This window comes from Panthera pardus, unplaced genomic scaffold, assembly GCF_024362965.1.
Source record: "Panthera pardus isolate Hobbes unplaced genomic scaffold, ASM2436296v1 HiC_scaffold_12, whole genome shotgun sequence".
NCBI classification, from domain to species: Eukaryota; Metazoa; Chordata; class Mammalia; order Carnivora; family Felidae; genus Panthera; species Panthera pardus.
In genome coordinates, this window is record NW_026526677.1 from 88,565,348 (window position 1) to 88,578,555 (window position 13,208).

At 43.0% G+C, this 13,208-nt stretch overlaps 1 protein-coding gene across 3 annotated transcripts in view; it reads left to right on the forward strand.

The window, feature by feature from the left end:
• The window catches only part of NFRKB (nuclear factor related to kappaB binding protein), a 39,502-nt gene that overhangs the window by 8,295 nt on the left and 17,999 nt on the right, over positions 1 to 13,208 (forward strand). For 2 of the 3 annotated variants that reach the window (XM_019421411.2, XM_019421412.2), the window contains exons 5-13: positions 5,631 to 5,758; positions 6,478 to 6,652; positions 7,201 to 7,338; positions 7,968 to 8,041; positions 8,822 to 8,906; positions 9,312 to 9,492; positions 9,774 to 9,882; positions 10,102 to 10,228; positions 10,478 to 10,543. In XM_019421411.2, the coding sequence (XP_019276956.2) occupies positions 5,631 to 5,758; positions 6,478 to 6,652; positions 7,201 to 7,338; positions 7,968 to 8,041; positions 8,822 to 8,906; positions 9,312 to 9,492; positions 9,774 to 9,882; positions 10,102 to 10,228; positions 10,478 to 10,543 (1,083 nt within the window). The remainder of the gene's footprint in view (positions 1 to 5,630; positions 5,759 to 6,477; positions 6,653 to 7,200; positions 7,339 to 7,967; positions 8,042 to 8,821; positions 8,907 to 9,311; positions 9,493 to 9,773; positions 9,883 to 10,101; positions 10,229 to 10,477; positions 10,544 to 13,208) is intronic. The other variant, XM_019421413.2, reaches the window with a different exon arrangement.

The window sequence follows — 13,208 nt, forward strand, 5'->3', positions numbered from 1 at the left end:
TCTCATGATTAGATTTGGGTTAAACGTTTTGCCACGAATATTAAATGGGAAATTTTACGCCCCCCCCCCCCCCCCCCCCCCCCCGCCCCAATCACTTCAGGAGGCACATGATGTCAGCTTTTCAATGTTGGTAATGATGCGTTTGATCTCTTGGTTAAGTGGTATCTGCCAGACATACTGATTGTAACGGTATATTTTTTCCTTCCTAATTAAGAAGGAAAATGTAGGATTAATACTTTGGGACCATGTGATATTATTCTTACCCCAAAGCCTTTGGTTTACTCAGTGGTTTAACATCCATTGATGATCCTTGCTTGAATCTGTTATTACACTGGGGATTTCAGAATGTTTTGGGGCCACTGTTAAGCCACCATTTCCTCTCCAGTGGAGAGAAGCAGAGGGAAGCCTCTTCTCCCCTCTTTGGGGTGACTTTGCTTTGGCAGGCAGTCCTGAAAGTACAGTGCATCTTCTTGAGTTTTGTTAAACTGGGCAACGTGATAGCTACAAAAGCCTGGAGGGAACAGGCTTATCATTGCAGATCTTTCATTACCTCAGCTATTTTAAAACTAGCATTCCCTCATTTGGTGGGTTATTGGTTTAAAGACGAATTCTCCTCTGTAGTTGGCAAAGGTTTCCTGCAGCCAGCGGCCTTAGGTGGGAGTAAACCATCTCCTCCAGGAGAGCTTGCCTGGTTTTAGAGGGGTTCTGTCAGGGACTTGTGTAGTGTTTGCACTACACAAACACAAAACAATAGGACTGTCTGGTGAGGATACAGACAAGGAATGTCAAGACAGGAGTTCCTGTGTGTTTCACCCTGACCACTGTCATATTTCAGGTCTAGTGTTGCTGCAGATGTTTGCAGTTCCATGGTTGTTAGTTCTTTCTGAGCTGTCATTGTGTTCCCATATTCTTTTACCTTGGGCTATCTTTCCTGATTCTGTTTTAAATATCCTCCTGTTTCATAAAGGATCTTGTGTCATAAACTCCTCACTTCCCACTTCCAACCTCCACCCCAGCTCCCTGTGTTCATTTCCATTCTGACCCACTTTACTTGTCTCAGAGGAAGGAGGAGTTTTTTCTTCTAAGATTAACCTGTGCTTGTGATCCTTTCATCTTTTACATCCTCTGGGACCTTTTTTCCTCAGTTAACCATCCCTTCTGTCCTGTGGATTCACATTATTTCGCTATTCACTCCACATGCTCTTCTTCAGCCTATGGATACGACCAGGGTCTCAGACTAAAAAAAGTCCTTAACCATCTGTCCCCTCTGTTGTCTTCTGTCATTTGCCTTTTAATCTCTAAACTTGTTGAAAGGTATCCATAGATAGCTGTCTCTTTCAGTCATTCTTCCCGTTCCCTCATGGCTCTTACCTTATGACCTCACAGAGGGTGCTCTTACTAATGCCACCAGTGACTGCTTTTTTTCTTTCCCTTCAATGTTTTTTTACTTTTAAATTTCAGAGCTACAGAAGACTTCATAATAGACAAAGTCCCAAGATTTTATAACAGACACTCATATACAGTTGACCCTTAAACAACAGAGACAGAGGGGTGCCTGCTTCCCACCCACTCACTCACAAATCCGTGTATAGCTCGATTCTCCGAGAACTTAACTAAAAGCCTATATTGTTGACCAGAAGCCTTACTTACAATAATCTGTTAACACTTTGTATATTGTGTGTGTTACATAAATTGTTTTTACAGTAAAGTCAGCTAGAGAAAAGAAAACACTATTAAGAAAACCATAAGGAAAATACAGTTATAGCATGTACTGTAAAAAATCCACGTATAAGTTGACCCGCACAGTTTAAACCCATGTTCAGGGGCGCCTGGGTGGCTCAGTCAGTTGAGCGTCCGACTTCAGCTCAGGTCATGATCTCATGGTTCGTGAGTTCAAGCCCCATGTCGGACTCTGTGCTGAGGGCTCAGAGCCTGGAGCCTGTTTCAGTTTCTGTGTCTCCCTCTCTCTGCCCCATCTCCACTCACGCTCTCTCTCTGTCTCAGAAATAAACAAACACTAAAAAAATAAATAAATAAAATCCATGTTCAAGGGTCAGCTCTCTTCTTCACCAGGTTCACCAGCTATTAATGTTAACATTTTACCACATTTACTCTCATCATTACTGCATATATGATTACCATCATTGTTTTGCTGAACCATTTGAAAGTATTGCAGACATTGCATCTCTGAATTTTTCAGCATTAATCTCTGAGGAATAAGAACATTGTCTTACATAACCACAAATGATCAGATTCAGAAATACTGTAACACAATGTTTCTGTATTTAGATTTTGTATATTAATATAAAACATAACGTTGACATACTGTTATATAGTCCATGCTCATATCTCACCAGTTGTTCCAGTGAGCATTTTTTCCTGCTCCATGTCTCTTTTATTTTTTTAAATTAAATTTTTTTTTGAGAGAGAGCGCACGTGCATGTGTGTGTGAGTGGGAGAGGGGCAGAGAGAAAGAGAATCCCAAGCAGACTCCACACTGTCAGTGCAGAGCTGGATGTGGGGCTTGAATTCATGAACATGAGATCATAACCTAAAGTCAGCCACTTAACTGAGCCAGCCAGGCACCCCAGTAGAGCACAGCATCTGTTGTCTTGACCACTTCCTCCATCTTGAGACTTTCCCCCACTTTGTATCAGTGGCTCTTCCCTGGCCTGGATCTCTTCCTGTGTCTTTGACACCCTATCCCCTACCCCACTTTCTTTGCTAACCGCTCATCCACTCATTGTTCTTGTCTGTTCCTGCTGTTGAGGCTCCTTTCTTATCTCCTTACTTGCCTTCTTCCACTCACCGTCTCTTCACTGATGACTGTTGTCTGGGCTGCTTTAGCAGCTGTCTCCACACAGCTCCCAGAGTGAGCTTCTTAAAACTCGCTTTGCAGAATATTTAGCAGTTGCCTTCACTTGAAGTAAAATTCAGTGCCTTCAAGGCTCTTTGTGACCTGGCCTCGGCCCACTTATCCAACTTCATCTGGTACTACTCCTTTTCTCCCTGTTATCTAGACCAGCGCTGGTCAATGGAAATATTACATGGGCCGTGTGTTCAAATTAAAAATTTCCAGTAGACATATTAAGAATTATAAAGGTAGTTAAGTTAATTTTAATGAGATTTTAATTTACCATAATTATTAATAATTTCAGTTGTATTTACTTCATACAAAATATTTTTAACAGACGTATAGTATTTTTTTTAAGTTTATTTGTTCTTAGAGCGAGTGCACAAGCAGGGGAGGGGCATTGAGAGAGGGAGAGAGAGAATTCCAAATTGGCTCTGTGCTGTCAGTGCGGAGCCCAACATGGGGCTTGATATCACAGACTTGATCATGACTTGAGCCAAAAAAGATTCAGATGCTTAACCAACTGAGCCACCCAAGCTTTCAAAAAGTGGGGGAAACTAAAAACTGAAGGAATAGAATTTTAAAGAAATACAGAGGCAAAAAAGATATTAGTCTAATTTTTATATATCAAATAGCATCAATAGCATTGAACTCTGGGCTTGTTTCTTGAAGGTCACACTTCCTATTTCCCTACAGCAGGCAGCATAGCAAGGTGGGTAAGAGCCTGGGCTCTGGAGCTAGGCTACCTGGGTTGAAACCTGATTCCCCTTTTATTGGCTGTGTGAACTTGGGCAAATTATTTAACTTCTCTGTGCCTCAGTTTCTTCATCTGTAAAATGAGGATTTAGTAGTGCCTTTTTTATGGGGTTATTATGAGGATCGAGTGAGTTAATATATGCAAGGTCCTTACATAGTGGTGGTTGTCAGGTCTGCTCTAAGCATTTGTTATTATTACTTACCTTTGATAGTATTAGGGTGGTTGGGGGGAAAAAGAGAAAAACACTGTGTAATTTGATCCCTCATTTTATCTTTTCTAAGATTTAGCTTCTGAATCTTGCCCTCTCAGTTCTCATCATGGCCCATCTGCTCAAGTCTAATACGTCCACAGTGGACCTCTCCTTGACCTGTTTATTTCAGGCAGTGATTTCAGATGCTCAGGTTCAATGACAGGGTACCATGTTCAGTTGACCTTCCCATTGCCCTGGTCCTGCCCCAGCATCAGAACTATCAGCAGGTCTAATCCCTCTCTCAGATATATATCTCAAGTCTCTCTACTTCCGTACGTGCCAGACATTGTTCAATGCTGTGGAGGTGTAATGGCCTTACATTCTGAGAAGGAAAAATAGATGGTGAACAAGCAAATACTTACTGGCATTAAGTACTTCAAAGAAAGAGGAGGGTAATGGGACTAGAGTGATGGGAAGGAGCTGTGTTAGAACTGGTGGCTGGCCAGGCCTTCTCTGATGAGATGACAGCAGAACAGGCTTAGCGAGGGTAGGAGGAGCAAGCTGTGAAAATATTAGGTGTTAGTAGGAAGCATTGCAGGTAGAGGGAACTTCAAGTACAAAGGCCTTGAGAAAGATACGTGGCCTGTTCAAGAAACAGCATGGAGGCCATTGGGGCTGGGGTAGAGGGAGGAAATGGGAGACTGGTGAAGATGAGGCCAGAAGTAGCCCAGGATAGATCGTGAAGGCCTGCCAGGCCATCTTTGGACCTTGGCTTTTATTCTAAGTGTGGAGGGAAGCCGCCATCATCTCACCTGGACCCTTGCAGTAGTTTTCCTTCTTCCTCCCTCCATGTCATTCTGCTTTAACCTCTTCAAATTATTTGTGTTCCACTTAGGATAAAATCCAGCTCCACCTGTGACCTGCAAGTTTCAGTGTGGTTGGATCTCCACCCAGCTTCCTCAGACATCGCACGCCCCCCCCCCCAGCTACAGCCCACTCTGTGTTAGTCATGCAGACATTTCCTTAGGTTTGGGGACATGCCAAGTTCTTGCTTCAGGTCCTCCCTTAGCACAGGCTGTTCCTTTCGCCTATTCACCATTTTTACTTCTCATTTGTAAATTCCAATTTATTTTCCTCTTAATGAAACTTTTTAAAACGTTTGTATAACTTTTACCAGTCAGTTAACATTTTGCCACAGTTGCTTTAATCAGACTTCATTTTATGTCTCATTCTTTAGAGATCCCTTTCCTGAAACAACTCCTTACTCTCTACAATTTTTTCACGTTAATTTCCGATAGTACTTACAAGAGTTGACTATTTCTTTTTTTCTTTTTTATTCTTCTTCTTCTTTTTTTTTTTTTTTTTTTATTTTAGAGAGCATGCAAGTGGTGGAGGGGGCAGAGGGAGAGAGAAAGAATCTTAAGCAGGCTCCACGCTCAGCATGGAGCTGGATGCGGGGCTTGATCCTACAACCCTGGGATCCTGACCTGAGCGGAAATCAGAGTCAGACACTCAACTGACTGAGCCACCCAGGCACCCCTGTTTATTTTCTGTCTCTTATTGGACTGTAGACCCCACATTGACATAGATTGTTTTCTTTCCCCCTGTACTATATTCTAGTTTGGTACAGAGTTTACCACACTTTAAGCACGCATTAAATATTTGTTGACCTGTCAGTACATCTATGTATACATGTATATGTATATGTATATATGTATATATATATATATATATATATATATATATATATATGTGTGTGTGTGTGTATATAGGTATAGATATCTAGGTATATATCTAGATATATGTAGTTGTACTTCTGTTCTTTTAAGATGGACACTTTAACCCCGAGGTGGTTAAGTACCGGCAGCTGTGCTTCAAGTCCCAGTACAAGCGATACCTCACCTCCCAGCAGCAGTATTTCCATAGGCTGCTGAAGCAGATCCTGGCTTCCCGGAATGTAAGTAATGCTGGGAACTAGATACCAGATGTGGACAGTGAACGCACAGATCTCATTACTTCAACAGTTGGTTCAGGTACCAAATACAAAAGGTAGCAAGCACTAAGAGGAAAATGCTGCCAGTTAAGCCATGAAACAGTTAGGCTATATCATTCTTTCTAACTAATTTTAAGATGTAGCCTGATTTCAGAGATGTGAAAATATGGGAAAGTACCTCTTAAAATTGATGAAATATCAGAGCTTCAGTATTTACCAAGGTAAACAAATGACTTTGAGATCCATCTTGGATTATTAAAAAGAAGCAGGTTGCTCTGCAGTTGCTATATGAGAGCACACAGGCCTCCAGATATCCTGATGGATTAATAGTGCATCAGGCCTCATGGCCTTGGGATCTGGTAAGTCTGGTAATCTTTGAGGCAAAGTTGTTACGGTTCTAAGTGGTTCTTAAGATTCGATATGGAAATAGTTGGGTGACGGGTATAAAAGTGTTCATTCTTGAAGGAGCAGTTCACCCCTCAGATTTAAGATACTTTGCAACATAGTAATCAGTAGAGGCCCTTTTTATTTGGACATACTCTCTTATGTGCATCTCTGTGATCTGAAGGGAGGGACTTGAGCTTGTTAAACAATGTCTTCTCTTGAAGAAGATGTAGTCTCCAGGGAATGCACCAGAACAAGCTTTGGATGATGACATGTATCCCCATCTGATTGCTTCCTAGGACCTGCTGGAGATGGCCCGACGGAGTGGCCCGGCCCTTCCCTTCCGCCAGAAGCGCCCTTCACCATCCCGCACTCCTGAGGAGCGGGAGTGGCGGACCCAGCAGCGCTACTTGAAGGTCTTGAGGGAAGTGAAGGAGGAGTGTGGTGACACAGACCTGTCCTCTGATGAAGAGGGTGAGTGTCTGGGGGCATTTGGAGTACCTGGGGTGGTGGATCTACACCAGCAACTTGTTCAGTTGGAGCCAGTGGTAGCCATTTATCTCCCCAGCAAGGAAGCCATCTCAGTTGTCTGTCTTTGGTGGGGTGGAAAATGGGGCTCAGAACCGCTTAGTCTTTGGGCACCGAGATGTTCCTGGTAGATGGGGTGTGAGTGCATACCTTTTTTAGCATTGATACTTAAGTGGCATTTGAGCTTAGATGAGATGAATCCCTGCACAGCAGGGCTCTCCACAGTAGGCCTGTCTGGTCCTATTGTGCCACTTGAGAGAACTGCTTTTCCCCTTACAGGAGAGTAGTAGTGACTGTTGGCCTGCTGCAATGCGACCCCATCACTCTGTTGAAGTCTCTCTTCCTGGAAGAGCCGTTTAAATGACCTAAGTGTGCTCCAGTTCGTCTGGAGAAGGGTCAGAAAGGAATGGTGGAACCCTGGCCTCCATGTTGTTGGCTTAGCCTTGTTGAACCCAAATGGCCACTTACCCAATCTCCCCTATTGGAGTCCACAGCCACGTTGGATTTACAAGAAAAATTTTCTTTTGAAGATCTCAGCTCATGGCTTCCGAGCTCTCCAGCGCGTTCTCCTAGCCCTGCGGTGCCCCTGAGGGTGGTGCCCACGCTTTCAACCACGGATATGAAAACTGCAGGTGAGAACTGAGTGATGCCGTGGATGTTTTGGGAGATCAGGATGTAGATCTGAGAACTCCCTTAGATAGAGGTGGGCACTAGATTCTTACCTGCCAGGGAATTGAAGCAGTGCTCTTTAGAAGTAGGAGATTGAGAGAAGTTTTTGTACAGTTCCACTTTTTTACAAGTTAGGTAGGCCTTCCTTTCTTCCTTTGTTTGGAAACTTCTCCTTAGTTTCTGATCAGCTGGTATTTTCGGCTAAAGAAAGTAGATTCTTAAAATAGTACTTAGGAGCAGTTCAGTAATAGAACAAGAGGGGTAACCAGAGCTATAGCAGTTTCTTAGAATGTCTGTGAAATGAGAGAGGAATTTTTAATTGGGGTAGGAATCAAAGAAGAATGTTAATTTTTGGTGTGTTTTGGAGCAGCTAAGTAACTGAGGTCGTTGTTTTTGATTGAGGTAGTGAAAAGCTGAAGAGTTGATCCTGTGACTGTTTCAAGATTGTTTGGGCTTGTAGTACACAGGACTCAGGAGGGAAACACGGAGAAACATGTTATATTTGAGTATCACAAGTGGCCAGAAAGATTTGAATTTGAGCATCATGTTAGTGAATGACCTAGTCCATGTGGTTTGGTTCGTTTTCTCTCAGATAAAATAGAACTGGGGGACAGTGACCTGAAGATAATGTTAAAGAAGCACCATGAGAAGCGGAAACATCAACCAGTAAGATTGGGTGGGGTGGTTGTTAGAGGTTTTCAGTCTAATGTTTTTGGATTGGCTATTGAAAGATGAAGGTAGTGACAATATCATTATTTATGCTTCCTTTTCTGTCACTGTTGGGGGACAGGAGCAACAGTAGAGGCTAGTTAACAGCAAAGATAGGAGGAAGACAGATGCCTAACATAGCGTCTGATTTCATCTTTACAGCAAGACTGGTACATGGATCGTTATGTCCGTTTTACCTGTGTTCAGAGAGGTTAAGGAGCTTGTCGTTGCCCCTTTGGCTAGGAAGTCAGGGGTCAAATCCTGTGCTCTTCTCACTTTTTACTCTTTCTGTTCCTTCACTTTGACTGAATCAGGGTAATGCCAGGGCAATCAAGCCAGTCCATCTGGCTTGAGGGGAGGAAGAAAAGGCAGACCATCTAAGGTGAGATGGGAAGTGTCACACCCTGGAAGTCAGCAAATCCCTTAACTTCTCTGAACCCCATTCTCAGACTGTAAAGTACAGTGATACTTAACACGACTGTTTGAAGAGCACATAACATAAGGAATGCAAAAGAGCTTTATAAACTAGATGCTATGTAGTAGAAAGGTTGGAACTGAGTTCTCCTGTGCCCCTTACGCAGGGCAGTAGTTTTAATCTCCATACATTTTTTGATTCAGCATGATTTCCTCAAGTGCGCCCAACATCTGATTGTATCTGTTAGGTAAATTGGCAAAATCATTGGCAGTTTTAGCTCCTTATTTGGGCCTCTATAACAAATCTCTGAATATCACATCCAGGATCATCCGGACCTTTTGACAGGGGACCTGACTCTCAATGACATCATGACTCGAGTAAATGCTGGCAGGAAGGGCTCTCTAGCAGGTAATTGATATCCTCTGTAGGTAGTCATTATCTGACTGTGGTGTTACGTTATGTAGACTACTTACATGTGGCAAAAATAAATGAAACTACAGCTTTCCTTCTTGCTGATAACCTTTGTTTTTATCATTGCATCTTGTGGATTTATAGGTGGAAATGAATATAAAATCAGTACAGTAGATCTTTGTCTCTTTAATAGGTGCTAAAATTAACCTGTAAACCTTTATAACCTGTAAAATCTCTCACTAGGTTTGGTTAAAAAACAAAACAAAAACAACTAAATGTCTTAGTACTAAGACTTTTCTTTCTTCTACTGGTGGGTGTTGGGAAAATAACATGCAGATAACACCCCTCCCTTCCTGATGTACAAAATGCAGTTCTCTGATTTTTGTTGCCTTTTCTTCCCAGCCCTATATGACTTGGCTGTCCTTAAAAAAAAGGTTAAGGAAAAAGAGGAGAAGAAGAAGAAGAAAATAAAACTGATCAAATCAGAGGCAGAGGATTTGGCTGAACCCTTAAGCAGTGCTGACGGGATCCCACCTCTCTCACAGGCCCCTTCTCCGCTGGCTATACCTGCTATCAAGGAGGAGTAAGTGAACAACACATAACCTGCTCAAGGGTGAAAGGTTAACCCAGGGAGTGTACCTAGTGCTCATGTGGAATGAGCTGGTATATGTTGAATCTGTGTAAACACACACACACACACACACACACCCACAAGACCTGAGTCCCAGGGGACCTGCTAGGGAATTTGTATAGTGTGGTCCCTTACTGAACTTTTCTATGACTGTTAGGTTTAGAGGGCCTAAGCCATCTGGGGATGTTGTCTTCATCTTTTTGGTTGTTCTTACATATTTTTTCCTTTGTTAGGCCTCTTGAAGATCTCAAGCCTTGCCTTGGAATCAATGAAATATCTTCCAGTTTCTTCTCTTTGCTATTAGAGATCTTGTTGCTGGAGGGGCAGGCTAGCCTTCCTATGGTAAGAGTTTTGGAAAAATCAGGTGTACGTCAGAGTTTTTGAATTGTGGAAAACTTTAACGGTCTCAAGCTAGAGAAGAATAATTCTGGGTTCCTCCCAAAGCTCTGCAGTTAACTTGCTTTGTGACTTGCAAACATACTCTGGCTTGTTCTGGCACATCTCTGGAATTGCTGGTGTAGAGTAGAACTATAACTGAGTTCTGCCTTTACTTTCCCTTAGCTGGAGGAACGGGTTTTGGATTGGCAGTCCTCTCCAGCCAGCTCCCTCAATAGCTGGTTCTCTGCGGCCCCCAACTGGGCAGAGTTGGTGTTACCAGCCCTGCAGTATCTTGCTGGAGAAAGTCGTGGTAAGGTACTTCTTTCTTTAGAGTCAAGTATTTTTTTCCCTCTTTGTTTATTTCATTCTCCTGGTAAACTGTAGGCTTCCTGGTTCAATCCATTATGGCTTTGCATAATGCTGTACCTTGGGGGGTCTCTGCTGTCCTGATACACTATCATACATTCAAAAGTTATCTCAGAGGTCAGGGATGGTAATTATTCTGAGTTTAGTGCTCTGTCTGACCTGTGTTCTTGTTCATGTGATTCATTTCTTGCAGCTGTACCTTCCAGTTTCTCTCCGTTTGTTGAATTCAAAGAGAAAACCCAGCAGTGGAAATTGCTTGGTAAGTAATTCATACTGCCTATCCATAGCAGTAGGTTTTCATTCTCTCACTTCCTCTGCTCAGCCTCTTTTGTCTTCCAGTCAATACAGTCTAGTAGAATCTTGAAAACAGCAATATTAAGCCTGTTTTGCTCAGTAAAAAAATCCTTCATGACCTCTTTAGTATCTCACACTAAGTTTTACTGCTGTATTGGATTTTGGCTTACCCCAGGTGGGGTGGGACAGCCCTTCTATTACAATGCATCCTGATACTTGTGAATTTAAATCTGCAGGGGTATTTACAGTAGCATCCACATTTGAATTAATTGTACCTATGGTTTTAGATTAATGTGTAATAGTATACTGTTTTTCTTTCCTAACAATGGGCTTTGCTGTTGAGGATAATGTGCAGTAAGATGTTGGACAACTGTTGGGGCGCCTGGGTGGCACAGTCGGTTAAGTGTCTGACTTCGGCTCAGGTCATGACCTCACGGTTCGTGGGTTCAAGATCCGTGTCAGGCTCTGTGCTGACAGCTCAGAGCCTGGAGCCTGTTTCAGTTTTTGTGTCTCCCTCTCTGTCTGCCTCTCCCCTGCTCGTATTCTGTCTCTGTCAAAAATAAACATTGAAAAACAAAAAAAGATGTTGGTTAGCCCTGAATAAACTATTTCCAAGGATTGGGATTCTTATTTTTGTTTTAAATCTACAAAGTCCCCCTTACTAAGTTGTAGTATCATGCACCTGAAGTAACTTGGTGACAGTTATGACCCTGGTAAGAGGAAAATTCTGTGTTGATTTTCTGCTGAAATTCACAGACCTTTCTCTTTACCCTCTTGAGTGGTCTGTGAAGAAAGAGATGGAGAGAAGGTTGTGAACTCAGTAGATCCATTTATTTCTTACAATGTGTATTTAGCTTTTAGGTGTCAGGTATTATGTTAGGTGCTGGAGTATATAATGAATGTTCATTCAGATGAAATAATAAATATATACATTCTGGAAGGGGAAAGTACCAGAAAGGATGGAAGTTTATGTTGAGGTGTTGGTATATTCTGCAGAGTTGGGAGGACCTTCCTGAGGAAAGAACATTTCAGCAGAGACAGTAATGATGACTAAGAAGGAGCTAGGCAGGCTGAGGGGAAGAACATTCCATATGGAGGAAGCAGTATGGTTTTGTGGCGCTAGGGAAGATTCAATTCGAAAAGATTGCACGAGCCCACATAGAGAGCATGATAGTCTGGACCTGAAGAGGGAGAATGGACCAATTTGAGAAAGTTCTAGGTGGTAAAAGCCACAGGACTTGGTTATGACTGGCTGTGGGGAGTGAATGGAGAGTGCCGTCAGGCATCATTTCCTGCTAGATTTGTGCCTAGTGGTGAAGATGTCATTCACTGAGGTAGGCAGCCGTGGAGGACGTCTTGCCTCAGGTGAGGGTGAAGATCTTGAGTTTAGTTTTGGACATGCTGAGTGTGAGCTGCCTTTGAGGTATTTTAAGTATTGATGTTGAGTAAGCAGTGGGGTGTGTGGATTTAGAATCCAGATGGGAGAGTTAAGGCAGAGAGTTGTTGGCATGTCTGCAGGAATTGAAGCCAAGGCATAGGGAGGAAGTGTGAAGTGAGGAGAAAAGAGGGCCTTGGACTAAGCATTGAGAAGTTCCAAGGCAGAGCAGGCTGAGCAGAAGTGCCTATGGAGAAGTGACTATAGACTTGGGGGGAAACCATGAGATAGTTGAATCTTGGAAACCAGAGGAGGACAGAGTCAGGAAGTGGGAAGTGGTAATTAGTTTTGATTGGTCCTAAAAGTTTCAGTAAGATAAAGCCCACGGATCTGTGGACATAGAAGAAATGGTGAATTTCTTGTAAAAATGATTCTTTGTCAGGATGATGGGTGTCAAGGACAGTGGGGAGCTGAAGGTGACCTATGATAGTTGACTGCAGCTCTGTCTGGCTCTGTAGGGCTGGTGGCTTGAAGTCAGCCTGGAGGGGTACTTATGCCCAGGGTGGCAGACTGTCTAGGACCAGATAATAAGGATTTTAAGTTCATGGACCAGATAAAACCGGCGGCCAGTTTGCTGACCATAATGCACTCTTGTAGATCTGCAGGTGCTACCAGTCAGGGCCTCCTTTCCTGTAGCCAGTTAAACCTTTACCTGTGCATGTCTGGTTAAAGAGACCGTGAATCTAAACATCTCTTTCTAGAGTTTTAGCAGTGGAGGGGACGAAAGTTAGGGAGACTTGTGGCCAAAGGAGGCATTTTTTTTTTTTTTAAAGGAGAGAAAGTCTAAGAGAGTCCAGGTGTTGATAGGAAGAGTACAGTGGAGAGAAGGAAGCTGAAAATACAGGAGAGAAGGGAGAATTCACCATAAAAATCCCTGTGAAGATGGGGAGGGATTGGCCTTGGATGGCAGAAATGGCAGCACATTTCTTATTGTAGGCAGAAACAGTGGACACCCAGCAGTAGGCTGACGGTTGTATTGTGGGAACGTTGAGGGAGTTGGATTTGATGGCTTTTCTGTGTAAAGTAGGAGGTGAGAGAGGTGAGGTTGTCATGAGTAAGAAGGGGAGGTTGAGAGAATGGGACATAGTTGCTGTGGTTATGGGAAGCTAGCTTGATCAGAGGTTATGTTAGATTGCCAGACAGCATTGAGGGTCCGTTGAGGCTGCTCATTGGGCATTTTTAGTGGTATTTTTTG